Genomic DNA, 17,966 nt, shown 5'->3' with positions numbered 1-17,966 from the left:
TGCTCAGCACATACTGGCTCATGGGCATCGCACACTCGGGGCTCAGCACACACCAGTCCCATGCTGTGTGCTCAGCACATGCCCTCCATGCTAAGGGCCCAGCACGTGCTGTGGCCTCAGGACCTGCCAAACCATCTGGTAATATGCCGAGGTTTCTGCCAACACCAGGTCTCCAAGAGAGGGGCATGCTGGCTGTGCCCTACCCGACGCCCCACTTCACATCACTCAGGTCCAGCACGGGCTGTACAGACAAGTTATTTACTTCTTATTATAACTCGGAGCCCTCTTTGCCCTGGAAAGGGGGGTGGGCCAGGGGGCCAGGCCCAGCATGCACCCCCATTTCTTTGGGGGCTGATCCCTCCCCGAGCTGGGCTGGGTCCCGGGGCCACAGCATCAGGCCGGCAGGGACCGAGATAGAGGTGGGAGAGCAGGGGAGAGAGCCAGTGGAGCCACGATGGGGCACACAGAAGCAGGGGCACGGGGACAGGGGCCAGGACCCAGGACATCTGGGTCCACAGGGGCCGTGCAGGCCTCAGCCTGTCTGCTGGACCAGGGCCTCACAGCAGGCGACAGGCATTGCCCACACTGTCGGCTGAGGTGTCAAGGTCATGGCTGTATGGGGAGTCCCAGTCCCTCAGGAAAACCGCCTCCAGCTGGCTCCTCAGGCCGCCCCGCCCATTCTGCGTCACCAGCAGCGAGGTGCCCGCCGTCTCCGTAAAGTAGCTGCCAGACCAGTTGGAGGTTCCTGGGTGGGGGTGACGGCGGGGATAGGGGGGGCAGTCAGAGAGTCAGAGCCCAGAGCTGTGCTCCGCTTCCCCTCCTGCCCCCTGGGGGCGCTTGGGACACTCACCTATGTAGGTGGCCCGTTCGGTCACCATGTACTTATTGTGGTTGACGCGGGCGTACGGGATTCGGGCCTGGCTCTCATCCGCAGGGACCACGAAGAGTTTCTGAGGGGGCGGGCAGAAAAGGAAGGAGCGTGAGCTTCAGCGTGGGGGTGCAGAAGCCCCGGGATCTGGGCTGGGGTATCAGTAACACTCGCTGAAAGGGAAGACCCAGCTGCCTCCCTTGTCATTCCTTCTCGTGTGGCTCCTATCCATCCCTTAGGTCTCGCCTCAGATGTCCCCTTTTCCAGAAAGTCCTCTTCGACCCCCTCCCCCAGGCTGGGGTAGAGGCTTCCTCTGGGTCCCCCTATTCTGGCCACGATGCCGAATCGGGATCTCCCAGTCACGGCATGGCCCCATCCCTCAGGGTCAGCCCTGTCAGGTGACAGGTGAGCTCCACGAGGGCTGTGCCTTCAGTATCGTCCGGCACTAGGGCTGGGGGCTGGGTGTGTGGTGGGTGCTTACCACCTGGACATCGGAGTGGGTGTGGTTGTCACGCAGGGCGGCCAGGGAGAGCAGGAAGGCCCGCATGGACGGCTCAGAGTGTCCCCAGCAGCTGATCAGCAGGCGAACCTTGACGCCCCGCTCATAGGCAGCCCGCCGGAGCCCATCATCGATGGCGGGCCAGAACCTTGGGGATGGGGGTGGAGGATTTGGAGGGCAGCTTTACTTAAGGCCTTCCCCTGAGCTTCAGGGAGCCTGCTCTAGCTTCTAGGCATCTTTAAACCCCAAGACCGCCCTACTCCTGGCTCCCAGTCCTGCCCCCAAGCCACTCATCCTGTCTCCAGCCCATACCCCCGGCCCCGCCCCCAACCCCAGGATTCTCAGCCTTTTCTCTGTCCCCACTTTCTGTCTCAAGGGTTTAGACCCCCTCTCCCTGTCTCCTCTGCCTCTCCTTGTGGCTTCCCACCATCTGTCCCTTTGCCTTGGTCCTGCCTGCTTTCTGGCCTGGTCACTCCCTCTCCTGCCCCCGGTGGGTCCCTTCCCTGAGCCCCATCCGCGAAGCTGCTGTACCTGCGTGGGTGGGAGAACTCCATGGTCGGCAGGTAGTTCATGACCGCGACGTAGATAAAACTCCGGGCATTGTCCACTACGTTGAGCAGAGCCTTCAGATCTGGGGTGCGGCCACTGGGACACAGTGGTGGGGGCGCACTCTGGGGGCGTGAGGGGACAGTCAAGACATGTGCCTGCTAAGGGTGGTGTCATCATGGACCCCACGAATGCAGTTTGTCTCAAGCCGGTCCTGTGGGTCTCACTGAATCCTACAGCCTCCATGAAGGGGGGGTAATTGCCATATCCGTTTTACAGGCAAGGGAGCTGAGGCTCAGAGAGGGTTAGTGGCTTGCCTAAGGTCACACAGCTGACAAATGGAGCCAGGATTTGCACCCAGGCTGCTTGGTTCCAGAATGTTTGCTCTAACCCAGGGGTTCTAGACATAAGGCCTCTGGTCCAGCAGCAACGGCATCATCTAGAACTTGTTAAATTTGCAAATTTTGGGCCTTCGCTGCACACTGCCTACTGAACCAGGGTGCAGGGGTGGGGCTCAGGAATCTGGGTTTTAACCAGCCCTCCTCATGCTTCTGAGGCATGTTCAGGTTTAAGGACTTCTCCTGTAATCATCCGTGTCCCCGACTTGCTCACAGCCCACATAGATGACACACCAGGCCCTTTACCCGCTTCCCTCCCTCCTCGTGACAGATGGAGCAAACTCAAGCTCTGAAGGGGAAGTGGCCGTGGGGGAACCCTTAGCCTTCTGTGCGAGACCAATGGAGAAAAGGACCCCAATGAACCACGTGTCCCTGTGTCCAGGTCTTTCTGGGGCCCTCCCCAATGACTCGGGTTGGCCAGGTGACTGGTGCGGAAGGGGATGGAAGGGGACCCAGACGGGCCACCCCAAATGGGGGCGATATCCAAGAGCTGCAAACAGCAGTGCCTTGCCTCAGAGCTCAGTATCTGCCACAGGCAAGAGAACTTTCCATGGTGGCAGAAACGATCTATGGCTGCACCATTCAACATGGCAGCTGTCTGCTCCCTGGGCCTACCCAGCACCTAAAATGTGCGTCTGTGCAATTCTGGAACTGAACTTTGAGCAATATTTAATTTCAACTGACTTGTAAGGGCAAAGAACCGAATGTAGCTATACTGGACTGCTCGATAGCGCAGGGCTCCCCTAAGGGCTCAGTGTGCATAAACCCCAGCTGGACTTCCCCATTAGCCCTAAAGGTTGCAGATAATCTTGACAGCCACCATGGAGAGGACACTGAGGCCTGGGGAGATCGGGACATAGCCTTGGCCCCAGACCAAGCAGACTGAACAAAAGTGAGGGGTCAGGACCCTCTTCCTGCCCCCCTTCCCACATCACTGGGTGGGGCTGGACAGAGACCGTGAGTGGCCCAGCCCCTCCCCCTAACGACTCACCGCCAAGTAGGCCAGAGCAGGGGTTCCATTGAGACAGATCTCCATTGGTGTCTCCTGATTGTAGCGGGTGTCATAGGGCCGGGGCCAGGTAGCCGGGATGGAGCTGCCCGCCTGGCCCAGGTACCAGTAGGCCTCGAAGATCTTGGTCAGGTCCCGAGCTAGGCAGCTGCAGTTGTACATGACCACTCCTAGCTCCTTGACCTGTGGGAGGGCGGTGCTGAGCCTTGGGGTGGTGGCTTGGCGCCCACGGGTGACATGAACACCTACAGCCACCCACCCCTCTTCCTATCCCTGGCCCCTCAATCTCCCCCTATCTTATCTGTCCCTCAGGCCCCTGTCCCCCTTCCCCTGCCACCACCACTGGAACTAAGTCCTGGAACGGGCATGAACTTGACTCGAGGCTAAAGTCTTGCCAACTTTTGATGAAAGTCATTTGGTTATTCTAAAGAGCCAGGTTTCTTGAACCTTCACATATGCTGTTGCTTCTACCTTCCACAGAACAAGCTCCTACTCATTCTTAGGTCTTGGCTGACAGCCTCCTCCAGGAAGCCTCTCGGACTGCCCCACCTGTGTCAGGCATTCCTCTGGGCTTTTACATTCCCTTGGGTTTCCCTCAAGTCTGTCTCTGGTGACACTGGACCAGGAAGGTAGGCACTGGGGATGTCTTAGCCGTGGCTCTGTCTTCAGCATCTCCTCACAAGAGCTGGTTAGATTAGGGGCTTGGGAAATATTTGTTGAGTTTATAAATGATCATTGCCTAAGCTGTACCTTCTTTCCTGTCTTGCGCCAATCCTGCTTCAAGTGTCCTGTGAGTTGTCACCTCCTTTGGAAGACATTTTCTGATACTCTGGCCTGGGTCCCCCATCCTGGCCCTGTCCCTGGTGACCAGCCCGTCACCACACTGGACTGGCAGTTCCCATTGCTTACCACCGTGTCCTCAGCATCCCCGGGGACAGGCTTGGGCTTAGAGCAGGTACTCAAGGAACTGAATAATGAAGGGCCAATCAGTGGACAGGGCCTTGAATGCCTTGCAGTGGGCCTGGCAGCCGTCATCAGGGATCAGAGCAAACCCCAGGCTTCTAAGAGCAGGGGAAGGCTGGACTTGGGGGGAGGCACCCCAAGGAAATGCAAGTCGCCGTATTCGCCATATTCCCATAGAAACAGCTGAGTCATCAGGGCACCGAAGCCCCCAACTGCCCGGATGAGGACCAGCAGGACCCAACGGGCTTTCTGGGTTGGGGCGGGGGGGGGCGGCAATGAGCCAGCCCATGTGGGAGGGAGGAAGTAAGCCACTTCAGAGACTGGCCAGAGAAGACTCTGGGATTGAAGAGTGGTGAGGGTGGAGGCTGGGGGCCCCATGGGGCAGGGAGCTATCATGGAGGACAGCTGGGCAGGGTGCAGCCAGACCTGGGTCAGGGAGCGCCAGTCCATGTTGGCACTGCCGATATAGAAGTGGGTCTGGTCCACCACCCAGAACTTGGTGTGCAGGACGCCATGGGTCAGCTTCTGCATATCCACCATGCGCACCTGGGCACCTAGGACAAACAGTGCATCAGGACCGGCCCAGGGGCCAAGCCCCGCCTCCCAGCACCCCCCCCGCCGTCCCCCACCTCCGCTGTCCTGCCCAGCTCACCACTTTGCAGCAGCGCCTGCAGGTCGGCCTGTGGCTGGGGCCCACTGGGCTTGCTCACGGTAATGCGGACCTTCACACCTTGAGGGGCCAGGGTCTGTAGCTGCCGGAGGACCTCCTCACCCTGCAGAGAGAGGATAGCTTCTGAGGGGCCGGGCTGGCCAGCTCTCTAACCCCAGGTAGCCCCCCTACCCCCAAAAATCTGTTTTCCTATTGGGTCCCAATTTGCAATCAGCAGTGAACAAGCTTTCCACTCGTCAGCACGCCGAGGGATGGCTTCACAGGCTCTTAAAACCTCTCATCTCTTTTAATTACTGGGGCTCTGGGCCCTGTCAGGGCCTCCCGGCCACTCCTGTTCTGCCAGGGACCTTCCCAAGATCCTGCCTTGGAAGCATCAATGCCCGGCACTGCGGGGGCCTTCAAGCACCTTGCAGGATATTGGGAGGCATGGCACAAGCTGGAGGGGCCAGGAAGGTACTGATGAGGCCAGTAACAGCCAAGGGTTCCCTGTCTCCTCCTGTAACCCGGCCCCATTCTAAGCCCCTACTCCTCTGAATTCACCGATTTCTCACCACTCTCACAACGGATGGGGCAGGGCTGAGTATAATCCCCAAGGTGCGGAGGAGAAAATGGGGCACTGGAGAACTGAGAAGCAATGTGGGATTTGAACTCACTCACTGGTTCCCTATGGCCATGCTTGATGCTTTGAGCCACTCCAGTGGGACCCAGCAGGGAGTGGGCGCTCCTATCATTTTTACTTCTGTAATTATTTTTTTTTTTTAGGCAGTGCTCAAGGAGACCCATAGTTTTACTAAATGTTAATCCCACTTCCAACAAAAAGAGATAGCAGGGGGAAGATAAAAGGAGGGACAAATTCAGCATGTTTTGCAAGGAAGAGGTTAGTTTTCTGTTTTTTTAAAAGTGTGCCTGTACACTGTCACGAGGATATAGAGTGAATGCTCTGACCATGTCAGATGCTGCGTGGGGGTCTGCACAGATGGGCCTGTTTTCTTCTCAGAAGGGCAACTGCTATGTATTGGCCCCATTCTACAGATCAGGAAACTGAGGGCTGAGGGGGTGAGGCGACCTGCCCAAGGTCACAGCTGGGCAGTGGCAGGCTGGCTTGAGGCTGGGCTGTTATTCACTCTGCTCCCTCCATTTCTTTGGATGACAGGGTTTGGGGCAGCTTGTGGGGGAGTGACATCAGTCAGCCTAATCCCTTGTAGGCAAACCCACAACCTGACATTCAGAGGCTTCCAGATGACCGTGACAAACGCCTCTGGTCCAGGGGACCATGAGAAGACAGTTGCTTTCAATCACCTGTGTCCCACTCGCTGTGTGAAACGTGCCCACCCATGTCCCGGGCTGCCAGGGTGCCCTCTTCACTCCCTCACCGCCCCCCCCGCCACCAGCCAGGGCCCAGGTTACCAGGTACCTGCTGGGCAGAGGGCTCCTGAGTATGGGTGTCGTTGTTGGTGAGAGTCCAGTAGAAGGAGGCGATGTCCAGAGTGCTGTGAGCACTGGCGAGCAGGCCCAGCCAGGCCTGGCTGGTGGAGGGGTTGCCCGTGGAGGCATTGGGGAAGTCTAGACCTTCGGGAATGCTCTCTACCAGCACTGCTCTGGGGGGTAAGGGAGGGTGGTATCAGCCACAGGGGGCCAGAGACAACTGGCTGGAACCTGTGTCTGCCCACAGAGGATGGAAGACGATATTGTCTGTGTGTGCCCATAGTCAAGACTCTGTGTGTCTGTGCATCTGTCTGTCCAGACATACAGAAGGAAGACCATGTATGTAGAAACCTATGTATGTGTGTGTGTGTATGTGTCTGTCCACAAATGTGATGGAAGATGCTGTGTCTGTGTGTGCCTGTCTGTTCACAGATCTGGACAGAAGATGATGTTGCGGGTGTCATGGGAACAGTGTTGGGGGAAGGGGCTGCGGATGGAGGGAAGCCCCTGTGACAGGGCACTTGGGCAGCTGTGATCACCTCCCACTGGCACAGGGAGTGGGTGTGGCTCCGTGCAGGCCCTGCCCAGTGTGTAAGTGTCCTCATGGGAGGCTTGAGACGGCTCCTCCCCGACCCTCCAAGGTCCCCCTCCCCAACTTACTCGCAGGGATCATAGCAGGGGGCTGGGCGCTGGTTGGGTCCAAAGAGATGCAAGTCGCCGTATTCCCATAGAAACAGCTGAGTCATCAGGGCACCGAAGCCCACAACTGCCAGGATGAGGACTAGCAGGACCCAACGGGCTTTCTGGGGGGAGGAGGAGGAGGCGGTGATGAGCCAGCCCGTGGCGGGCAGCCCAGCCCATGCCGGAGACAGGCAGGGGGTGGTGGTGGGCTCCTACCTTCTCTGCAGCCTTCCAAGCCTCGATCTCGTTCATGGGCAGCTCGCTGGCAGGTTCCTCTGCTGGCACCTTCAGCTGGGGGATGGGGATGGTAGAGGGGTGAAAGGGCAGCTTGACGGGGTGTCTGCCCTCCACTGCACCCAGCCCCATCCCACTGGGCTCCTACCCAAGTCCACCTACCTCCTGGTACATCAGTTTAGGCTTCATCTTGCCAGGTAGCAGGAGGACACGCCAAGACCAGGCAGGAAAGTGGGTGTGTCAGGGTCTCCAAACTGTGGGGAACAAAAGCTGGCACTGTGGGGATGCTCTGGGCTTTAGGGGAACATCACGGAAACCAGATTAGTCCTGGGCTCATGGGATCCACTGGGTCTCCTTGTCTGCGATCACGGGGGCCACTGGCATGGGGCCCGCCACCCCAAAAGGAGGAAGCTGACCGCTGGTCAGCAGGGATTTCGAAATCCCTCAAGGTCTAACATCTAGCTTTCTTCCCATCAGTCTATGCTGCCCACCCTGCCCCCCTGAGCGCCCACGCGGCTCCTCATTAACGCTCGTGCTGCTCATTATCATCTTCACTTCTCCGAGCGCTCATCTAGACATTCCCCCAAAAGACAACTGTGGATGGGGTCAGCGGAGCCGCATACCTTTGCCTGGCTTTTCACCACCCGGAGACCACCCAGGGAGCATTTTCCAGGTGGCTGCCCTGCCATCACCCACAGGTACCCACCAGACAGGTCAAGCTGGGAGCCCGCGACTATCGGGGCCTCACCACCAGTCCCCAGCCCATCCCCCTAGCCGTCTTCCTCCACCTTACCCCGGAGGGGACTCGGCCTTACCCCGCTGGCGGCAGCTGCTACCTCCGCGGGGCCCCAGCTACTGCCCCAACAGGCTGAGCAGGGGCGGGAGGAAGGAGGGGGCGGGGCCAGACGGAGCTCCGCCCGCTGCAGCGGGGAGTCTGCGCAGTGCGCAGGCCGCCTCGGCTCACCGCAGGGAAAAGGGGGGCCGGGGTCCCCCAGATACGGTCGCGTCAACCTGGTCGGGGTGGGTAGAGTACGTGGCTGGGGGATGGGCTTTGCCACCCCTCCATCTCCCCACAGAGCCCCAGTGTGGGGCAGGGAGGCCGCGGGTAAAGAGAAAAAGGAACCCCACGTCTTTCTTGTCTACAAACCTTGTGAATTTTTGTACCATGGGCATGTATTACCTAGTCAAAAATAAATAAATAAATAAAATTAATCGTTAAAAAACGTATAAAGGAAATGTCAACTATACTCAATTTTTTTTTTAAAGCCTTATAAAATAAAATGGAGAGCTCAGGGTTGAATGATATGATTTCTAGACGAAGAGAATAAAATCAGCAGAAGACACAACCCAAGCTACGGGGTGAGGGGAAGAGCAAGGTGGCGGAAGGAGAGGGTGGGTTTCCTGTTGGAGTCTGTTTGGATAATAGTATTTGATTTCTTTTAAAAAGCCGACTGATATTTTGATAGGGATTTTAAAATTTTGGTTTCTGAAGTCCAGGCTCTGGCTGGAAGGATAAACAAGATTTGAGATTTCCCATCTCATATCTCCCAAGAAGAATTTAAGACCACCGCTGGAGGGGCGCCTGGGTGGCTCAGAGGGTTAAGCCTCTGCCTTTGGCTTGGTCATGGTCTCGGGTTCTTGGGATGAGCCCCACATCGGGTTCTCTCTTCAGCGGGGAGCCTGCTTCCCCCTCTCTCTCTGCCTGTCTGCCTACTTGTGATCTCTGTCAAATAAATTAAAAAAAAAAAAAAAGACCACTGCTGGAGAAATGAATCGAAGAACTCTTCCACACCCACCTTACCCAGTAAAAAAAGAGGGCACGCTCTCCCCTCCGTCCACGCAGGAAGTCAATAGATAAATGCAGAAAAGGCTTGGATCACTGAGAGAAGCAACAGCGTCAGAAGTGGTTGCCTCGAGACTGGGATCTGGGGTGGATGAGGACTGCTTTTTTTTGCACGCCTATTTTCTTTTTTTAAAAATTGTGCAATATAAGCGACTTACAGAAAAGCAGAGAAAAAAAAAATCTCCCCAGGTTAAGGAATAATTATAAAGCCAACACAGGTGTCGCCACGTCCCACCGGCATGTGCAGGCATTACCGTGATTTTAAAAAAGAAGGGCGAAAAAAAGAAAATTCCAAAAGGGAGCTAGGTTCTCTCCTCACATCCAGCCTAGATCTTAAAGGATAATTTGGAAACCCCTTCCCCCACAAAGTCCGATCCCAGATTGGCAAAGGGAGAGCAGAGCTGGATCCGCACCTCTTACTGTAGAGTAACAAATGCGGATGGACCAAGTGGATCCAGCAAGTAGTGGCAAAAGATCAAGGTTATTTGGAATTGAGAGGTCAGCAGGGGAAGCAGAGGCTAAGTCTCAGAGGTGGGGGACCGCAGGGTTGCTAGGTGGGGGAGGGGAGGCACGGGGCAGGAAACATTTGCCTTTTATTAACCTGTGAAGGCCTTGGTGAGAAATGTTTTATTTAAGAATACAGGGTTGGGGGGGTGCCTGGCTGGTTCAGTCGGTAGAACATGTGACTCTTGGTTTCTGGGGTCGTGGGTCCGAGCCCCACATTGAGGATAGAGAGTACTTAAAAACAAACAAAAATCTGCGATTGGAACAGCAGGTGATGTAAAATTAGGGAAGATGAAAATGAGCAAAACGGAGGGAGAGGTAGGGCATGGAGATGGGAGGGATGGGATGCCCACTAACACACCAAAAATAGGAAGAAGATAGACGGTGTTCAAATTGTTAGCGACCTTTTGGCTTCCAACTTGTGTAGCAATTATGGGTCTAGTAACAATGCTTTTAACTTTAATTTGTTATATTTTTATCAAAATACCTCTAAGGTGTTTAAAAAGAAAACTCGTGCTAGAGAAGCGGTTTAGACTGGATAGATTGCAAGGCTGTTAATACCTGCAGTCCTGCACCAGATGCCTGATTTGAATACGAGCCGCAGCCCTTATGTGACTGTTTGACCTTGAGAAATGACAACGTGCCTTAGTTTTCCTGTCTGTAAGATGGGCATGGTAACAACAGTACTTACTTTCCATAAGGCAGTTCATTAATTTTACACATACTTAGTATCTGCATACCAGGTGTTGTTTTAGGCACTGGAATTACCGTTGTGAACAAAATAGACACCAGGGAAGACAGACAAAAAACGAGATGGTAAGTAAATTATATGCTAGAAGGTAATAAATGCCACAGAGAAGGAGGGCAGGGGTAAGGCTGGGGTTGGGATTGTTTGCAATTTTAAATAAGGAGGTTGAGGGGTGCCTGGGGGGCTCAGTTGGTTAAGCGTCTGCCTTTGGCTTAGGTCATGATCCTGGGGTCCTGGGATCAAGCCCCTTATCAGGCACCCTGCTCAGTGGGGAGTCTGCTTCTCTCTCTTACTCTGTCTCCCCGCACCCCAACTTGTGCTCTCGCTTGCTCTCTCTAGTGAATAAATTAAAAAAAAACTTCAATTAAAAAAAATTAAGGAAGTCTGGGAGAGCCTCGCTGAGAAGGGGATATCTGAGAAAAAAGCTTCAAGGAGGGGAAGGAAAGAGCTACAGCGACTTCTTAAGGAGTGTTTCAAGCAGAGGGACAGTCAGTGCAAAGGCCCGAGGCTAGAACGTGCCTGATGTGGGTAGGGAAGAGCAAGGAGGCCCATGTGTCTGTCGTGGGGTGGGCTGTGGGGGGGGGGGGGAAGAGAGATGCGTCAGAGAGCTGATGTGTAGGGCTGCCTGGACTGCAGTGAGGACGACATGTTCCAAGCAAAACGGAGACATGATCTGCCTTGGGTTTTGCAGTTGGTTGAGTGGTGACCTCAAAAAAGATACGCCCAACATGGCCATAATCTCTGGAACTTGTGAACATGAACTTGACTGGAGAAAGGGTCTTTGCAGATGTAATTATATTAAGAATTTTGAGATGATATCATCCTGGGTTATCTGGGTGAGCTTGAAATCCAATGACAAGTTTCTCTTAGAGACAGAAGAGAAGAAACAGAGAAGACCACATGACCAGGGAGGCAGAGCCACCAGAATCTGGGAGAGGCAGAAATCCTCCCCAGAGTCTCAGGAGGGGACGTGACCCCACCAACACCTTGATTTTGGACATCCCGCCTCCAGTACCATGAGAATAAATTTCGGTTGTCTTAAGCCACCCTGTTTGTGATTTGTTATAGCAGCAACAGGGAACTAATACAGGTGTCTGCCGGCTCCCTCTGGCTGCATGGGGGACGTGTGTGTGTGTGTGTGTGTGTGTGTGTGTGTGTGTGTGTGTTTTGAATATACAAAATTTGAGAAGTGACTCCTTTGAACTAAAGGAATTAATATCTTTCAAGCATACAGAATGGACACGCAAGAGTTTCTCAATAAATGTGATTGTGTTAAAGATCCTGGCAGCCGCCCCCCCCCACCAAAAAAAAGAAAGAAAGAAAAGAAAAGAAAAAGAAAAAGAAAAAAGAAAAACACCCTTTCCCCCTCTCCCCCCAAGGCAAGATGCTTGCTTTCCATTGTAGGCGTCTAGGTACTTTTTTTTTTTTTTTTTTTTTTAATGCACATAGGACTTCTTTGGAAATGAAATTAGGAGGCCCAGGCTCTTAGCTGGAGTGCCCCCTTCTCCACATCAGTTTCCAGAAAAAGCCTATGGCCTCCATATCCAGCATCCTGGTCCCCAGGTCCCTTGGGGGCACAGGGCAAGGTGAAATTGAAGGTGGACACGGAAAGCTGGACTGATTGAGCCAGGCTGACAGGTGCAGGCATTTCCCTCAGCTCAGCTCCTGCGTTCCCAGGAACCTGGAACCCCCATTGGGTTCCAGGGCAATGTCCAGGCTGGTCCCTATGCTCTATTTCTTTGATGGTAGGAGGCATCTCTGCCAGCAAGCGCAGCCCTCCCAGCCGCAGGGATATGCCCGGCCCCTTGGCTTACATGCTGCCTGCCTTGGGGTGTGACACCACAGCCCACAAAAAAGGAGGAAGCAAAACCCACTGGGTTTCTGAGACACGTTCTGGTCACAGATCCCTGAACACCCCACCCTTGGCTGGGGGTCAGAGATGTGATCCCTCCCTCATAGCAGTGCTTTAGATTGTGGAACCCATGGTTCAAATCCCACCTGTCACTCTTACTGAGTGACCTCAGGCGTGGGACTTTATTTCTCTGAGCCTTGCGGACCTAGCTATAGAATCGGGATCATCTCCTACTCATCTGTGGGGCAGAGGCTGAGGGATCTCTGAACAGTTTAAGGGGGTGGGTCTTGGAGTTCCTACCACCCTGGGTTCCGCGATCTCAGCCATGAGTAAAGGCTCCCTTCTCTGAGCCTTACTTTCATCCTCAGACCAATGGGGAGACAAGTACATTAACCTCACGTTTGCTGGGAAGAGTCAATGAAACCATCCACGCAGAGAGGCAGACTAGCAAACCCCCAAAACAAGTTTGCTGGTGAGATCTGCGTGTCCCTTAGCACTGTGTACATACTTTTATCGCAGACAGACTTATATGTCTCTTAAAAAGCTAAGTCTGTGTTTGGTGTATTTCTCTACTCCCTGGTGTCCAGCACATCATAAGCACTCCATGAATGTTTGCTGAAAACAGAAGAAGGGGAGCAGGAGAGTGAAAACCTTGGAGCACAGACTTTCATAGAGGTCTCTGTAGACCTAGTGACATTTGTTTTATACACAGTGATAACCGGCATGTGCTCTAAGCCCAGAGCAGATGGGGAGGTAGATTATGGCTTTTTCGGCCCGAGAGTAAAGTTCAAGGTCAATTTAAGGTTGATTCAAGCCATCAGAGAGAGCTGCTGAAGTGCCAGACAGAGGACACCACAGGAAACATTTACATATGGATTTTCCATATGGTTCAAAACAGAAATGTGTTTAAAAGGAGCCGATTTTCAATTGATTGTGCAAACCATTTTGAACTGAAAAATCAGTTGTCTGAGCTCAAGTCCACAGAACAGAGCACTGACTGGTTTTATCGACTTTGGTTGGTTGGTTGGTTTTTAGCAGTAGAACTTTTATTTCAAAGGACCCCTAGAAGGTGCCCTTCATAGGAAGAGAAGATGCTTGGTCTGAAGAACAATTAAATGGGTAAAAAAACTAACGAAACAACAACAAAAGAAACCACATCATGATTGGTGAATATTTCTGAGTTGGAACTCAAAAAATCTAAGCTATTTCATCCCTGCTCAGAACCCCTCTGTGGCTCCCCACTGCCCTCAGGGCAAAGGATAAACCTCTTACCATGTCCTCTAGGGCCCAAAGCTGTCTCCAGCTCTCACCTGTTCCCTGAACTTCAGCTTTGGAAGTCCCATGGCCTTCAAAATGCTTCTCCCCAAGGATTCCCAAGCCCCTCACTCCTACCATGTCCCCAACTGTCCTTAAGATCTCTCCCAAATCTGTTCCTTTCCTTGGTCCCCACTTCAAGGATAGCTGTCTTATCCGTCCCACAGGTCTCGGTCTGTGTGCCACCTCCTCCAGAAAGCCCTCCAGGATTGTCCCAAAGCCCTGGGCTTCATCCTGGACCCTCCACAACTTGTCCACTTGACCTCCTAAGGGTCCCTCCCACACACCCCTTTTCTTTCTCCCTTCCATGGCCTTGACCTCCCTCTCCCACCTGGGTCCCCACTTCTGCCACCTCCTTTGGCTCCCAACCTCCACCCAACCCTTCTAGTCCCCCCTCCATCTGAGACAAACTTGTTCCTCTCCTGCTCAAAAACCTATGTCCCCCACCAGCCCCTGGTGTCCTCAGGACAAAGTCTCAGCTCCTCACTGTGGTTCCCAGACCTCTGAATGATCTCCCCTTAATAACACCTTTTCAGTTTACCATCTCAACGACCTTTAGATCCCAGCCATATTTAATAGCTTTCACTTCCTTGAACTGAAACCACACTTTTACCACCACACACTCTCACAGCTGCTGCTCCTGCCCACCACACCTTTCTCTTCTCTTCGTGTGGCTCGTTCCTATTGGCTCCTGTGCCGCCTCCCCCAGGAAGCCCTTCCTGACTCCTGGGCTGGTCCAGAATCCCCCCTTTGGGTTCCAACAGCGCTGCGCTTTTCCAGCCCAGGCCTGACCCTTCTGCCTACGCTTCCCCAATCCCAGCCCTCCGGACTGGCACTGCCTGGTGATGAGTCTGTTTGTCCCATTGGACTGTGAAACCCATGAGGGCACCAGCGTGGGGCCGTCTCCGTCACCGCTGTGTGCCCAGTACCACCCAGCACAGGGACAGCACATGGCAGGTGCTCAAGTCATTCATCTGCTCATTCAACTACTATTTGCCCAGTGACTACTTGCTGGTAAAGCCTGTGTAGACACCGGGAATACAGCACAAAACAGAAAAATCCTATTAAAGATGACACTCTCTGGGGGGAAGAAAATAGATAGATGAGGGAAACATATAATATGCGCCTTGGAGAAAAATAAAGCAGGCGAGGGGCAGAGCGGCCTCAAAATGGAAAATGGTTGATGTCTCAGCTCAAAAAAATAACACCACGCCACCGCACATCTGGGGGGCAAAGCATTGTTAGCCCTGTTTTTCAGATGAGGCAGTAGGGGTCAGGGACCTCTCTGCTCAGGCTATACGGTGTCAGTCTGTCGGTACAGAATTCGAACCCAGAACTCAGTTCTGTTCCGGGACACTATGATGTCGAACCAGCTCATGAACATAAAATAAGGCAGAATGTCTCTTCCTTGCCCTGCTCCCTCCCCAGAAGAGGGCAGAGCTCCTTGTTTACTGAGCCAAGCGCTGCTGGAAGCACTTTATGTATTTAATTATTCACACCGGTCCTTTTCTTAGCCCCGTGTAACAGATAAGGAAACTAAAGACCCAGAGAGATCAAGTCATGGGCACAAAAGGACACAGCCAGGAAATGGTGGAGCCAGGATTTGATCCCGAGCTGCCTTGAGGTCAAGGGTGTAGACAGCTGCCTCTCCTGTTGTTTATCATCTGCAGATCTGGGGCTGCCAGCCACTCCCACCCCGCCCCCCATAGCACCTGAACCCAGAGGTTCATTGGCATTGGCTTCTCAAAGACTCTCCCAACATCGCCTCCTCCTCTTTCTCCCAGTCTTTGAGAGGGACCTTGGAAGCTTTCTCCAAATAGAAAGGATATGTGAGTGCAGCTTTAAGAAGACAGCTCTGGCTCTCCTTCTGACCAGGCTGCTCTGGCCAATCCATCCTTGGAAGAAGTTCTGGAGCTGGGCTGCTGTTCCATATGACATCAGATTAAGTCTCTCTTCTCCAAATCCTCCCGTGGCTCCTGCCTCATTCAAGGTAAAGCCAAAGTCTTCTCCATGGCTCGTGAGTTCAGCCAATCTGCCCCCTCCCTCCTCTGACCTCGCTCCACCCCTCTCCTCCCTCATTGGCTTCCTTGCTATTCCTGAAATAGTCAATGCATGCCCCAACCTCAGGGCCCTTGCATTTGCCGTTCTCGATGCCTAGAATGCTCTTCCCCATAGAGCCACATCACTCTTTCCCTTCCTTCAAGTCTTTGTTCAAATGTACCACCATCTCAGAAAACCTTCCCTAACCACCTTATTTAAAACTGTAACCTTGGGGCGCCCGGGTGGCTCAGTGGGTTAAAGCTTCTGCCTTCAGCACAGGTCATGACCTCAGGGTCCTGGGATCGAGCCCCGCATCAGGCTCTATGCTCAGCAGGGAGTCTGCTTCCCTTCCTCTCTCTCTCTCTGCCTACTTGTGATCTCTGTCAAATAAATAAATACAATCTTAAAAAAAAAAAAACCTGTAACCTTTACCATGTATTCCCATCCCTCTTCTGACATATCATACAATCTACTTACCTGTTGCTTGTTGTCTCTTACCCCTGCTAGAACGTAAACTCCATGAAGCCAGGGATCTCTGTCTGTTTGGTTCATTGCTGTGTCCCCCAGGCCTAGCACAGTATTGGGCATGTAGAACATGCCTAGTAAATATTTATTGAATGAACAACTTGTGTTTTTATTCCCATATTGCAGATACAGCAACTGAGGCACAGGGAGGTGAAGCCACCTGTCGAGGCCATGCAACTCTTTTAAGTATGAAGTCTTAGAACCAAGGTTGGAGCCAGGGTTCCAGATCCCAGACACCCATTGCTAACCACTGTCTCATACAGCCTCTCTAAGGCAGGTGAGTAAAGTATTTAACTCTCTATCCAAGCAATCAGGGTTGCTGAGGTTTGACTGAGGTGTTCTGGGACCTGCCTCATCTCTCTGTACCCCTGATTCTAGAAGTCAAGGGGATCTGGGTCTAAGCTAGCTATTCCCCCCCACTGCCCACTACTCCTGGACTCTCATTTTGTAGGTGGAGGAACCACTCAATCCATCAAGGTGGAGAGATAGGGATGAAGTATTTACCCGAGCAAGGTTTGGGATGGCCGATGGCCCACCCCCTCAGGTGGGGTGACGTGGCAGAGATGAGGACATGGAGATTGTGACGTGGGGTGGCGTGGGGTGGTTGCCGTGGCAGAGGGTATCATGGTACGGGGAGCATACAGATGCCATGGAATTGAAGAGGGCAGCTGGTGGGGGGAGTGACAATGAAGATGTGATGAAGGTGACTGCCTCAGGATGAGAGTGACATGGTTAATAACATGATTAGCCCAAATCGCCACATCAAGCTGCACACATCACAAGAATAAACTGGCAGAATCCTCACAACCACCCTGGACATAGGTGTCCTTGTGCGCATTTTACAGCTGAGGAAGCTGAGATTGCAAAGGGGTGATCAGGTGGTCAAGGTTACCCAGAGGTTTCATGGTAGAGCTGGGAGTCTGGCACAGCCCAGGAAACCGGCTCTAGTAGCCCATATGGTGGTGAGGATATGAGAGGTGACACGGGAAAATGAGGAGACATGGAGGGGAAAAAAAACAACTGGAGGGCAGAGTAGCTCCTTATGGGGAAAACTAGGAGCGTAAGGAATGGACGGTGACTGCAGGGAGCAAAGGTGATACGAGAGAATGGAGACATAAACGGTGAAAATGACGTAAGGGAAGAGTGACTGCGATTTAAGGATTTGGTGACAGGAGGTGTGTGCGGGTGAACGGGGGTATGACGACGACTTACGAGAAGTGAGGACTCCATAAAGGAAAAATAGCAACAAAAGAGGGGCGCAGGCGACATAAGGCGATGGCGGCATAAAGGGGGAAAGGCTGCAACGTAAGGCGGCAACGGGGGCTTAGAACGAAAGCGAATTAAAGGGGTTGACAGCGACATAAGTAGGGTGATGGCGACAGAAGTGGGGTGATGACTATTCAGCCGGGATGCGAAAGAAGGGGAGGGATGGCTACATAAAGAGAAACTGGATGACATAAGGGGAGAAATGCATTACAGAAGGAAGGACAACAAGAAAAGGGTAGCAGAGGCGCCGTGCCCCCAGATCGCACAGTACCTGCACTCCAAGTCTCCTACTCCGGGACCCAGCCCCGCACGCACCTTCCAGGCTGGAGCCCCGCCTGGCCACCCCCCGCCCTCCGCCGCGCGCAGGCGCACTTCGGCTGGACTGCGGGACGGCGGGGGCTAAGCATGTGAGTTTCTCATTGGCCTCGCTCCTCGCTAGCGCAGGGCGGAGGGAAGCCGACCGTGGGAGGTCACGTGACGGCTGGAGTAGACGAGGGGCGTGGGCCCGCACTCTCGCTGGTGGCGGTCCGGCGGGCTAGAGCAGCCGAGGGCTGGGCGACCCGGCTTCCGGTGGCGAGGGC

The 17,966-nt window shown here is 53.7% G+C and overlaps 1 protein-coding gene across 3 annotated transcripts; it reads right to left on the bottom strand.

Moving 5' to 3' along the window:
• Positions 1-242: 242 nt before the first annotated feature.
• On the bottom strand, positions 243-17,737 carry PLD3 (phospholipase D family member 3). 3 transcript variants are annotated; one of them, XM_032841752.1, is made up of 13 exons: positions 17,657-17,710; positions 8,441-8,473; positions 7,456-7,547; positions 7,276-7,350; positions 7,039-7,181; positions 6,368-6,551; positions 4,936-5,056; positions 4,710-4,837; positions 3,303-3,503; positions 1,899-2,038; positions 1,350-1,515; positions 851-950; positions 243-745 (listed from the first exon to the last, which is right to left on the bottom strand). In XM_032841752.1, exons 3-13 carry the CDS (start codon positions 7,480-7,482, stop codon positions 558-560), a joined length of 1,473 nt encoding a protein of 490 aa, XP_032697643.1. In that variant the 5' UTR covers positions 7,483-7,547; positions 8,441-8,473; positions 17,657-17,710; the 3' UTR covers positions 243-557. The 3 variants fall into 3 exon arrangements, with proteins under 3 accessions (XP_032697643.1, XP_032697641.1, XP_032697642.1); XM_032841750.1 differs by lacking the exon at positions 8,441-8,473 and having other exon boundaries at positions 17,657-17,737; XM_032841751.1 differs by lacking the exons at positions 8,441-8,473; positions 17,657-17,710 and adding an exon at positions 8,109-8,215.
• Positions 17,738-17,966: the final 229 nt, after the last annotated feature.

This window comes from Lontra canadensis, unplaced genomic scaffold (assembly GCF_010015895.1).
Source record: "Lontra canadensis isolate GAN:19392208 unplaced genomic scaffold, GSC_riverotter_1.0 scaffold125, whole genome shotgun sequence".
NCBI lineage: Eukaryota > Metazoa > Chordata > Mammalia > Carnivora > Mustelidae > Lontra > Lontra canadensis.
The sequence above is the reverse complement of the archived record's forward strand: the minus strand, read 5'-3'. Positions and strand labels throughout refer to the sequence as shown.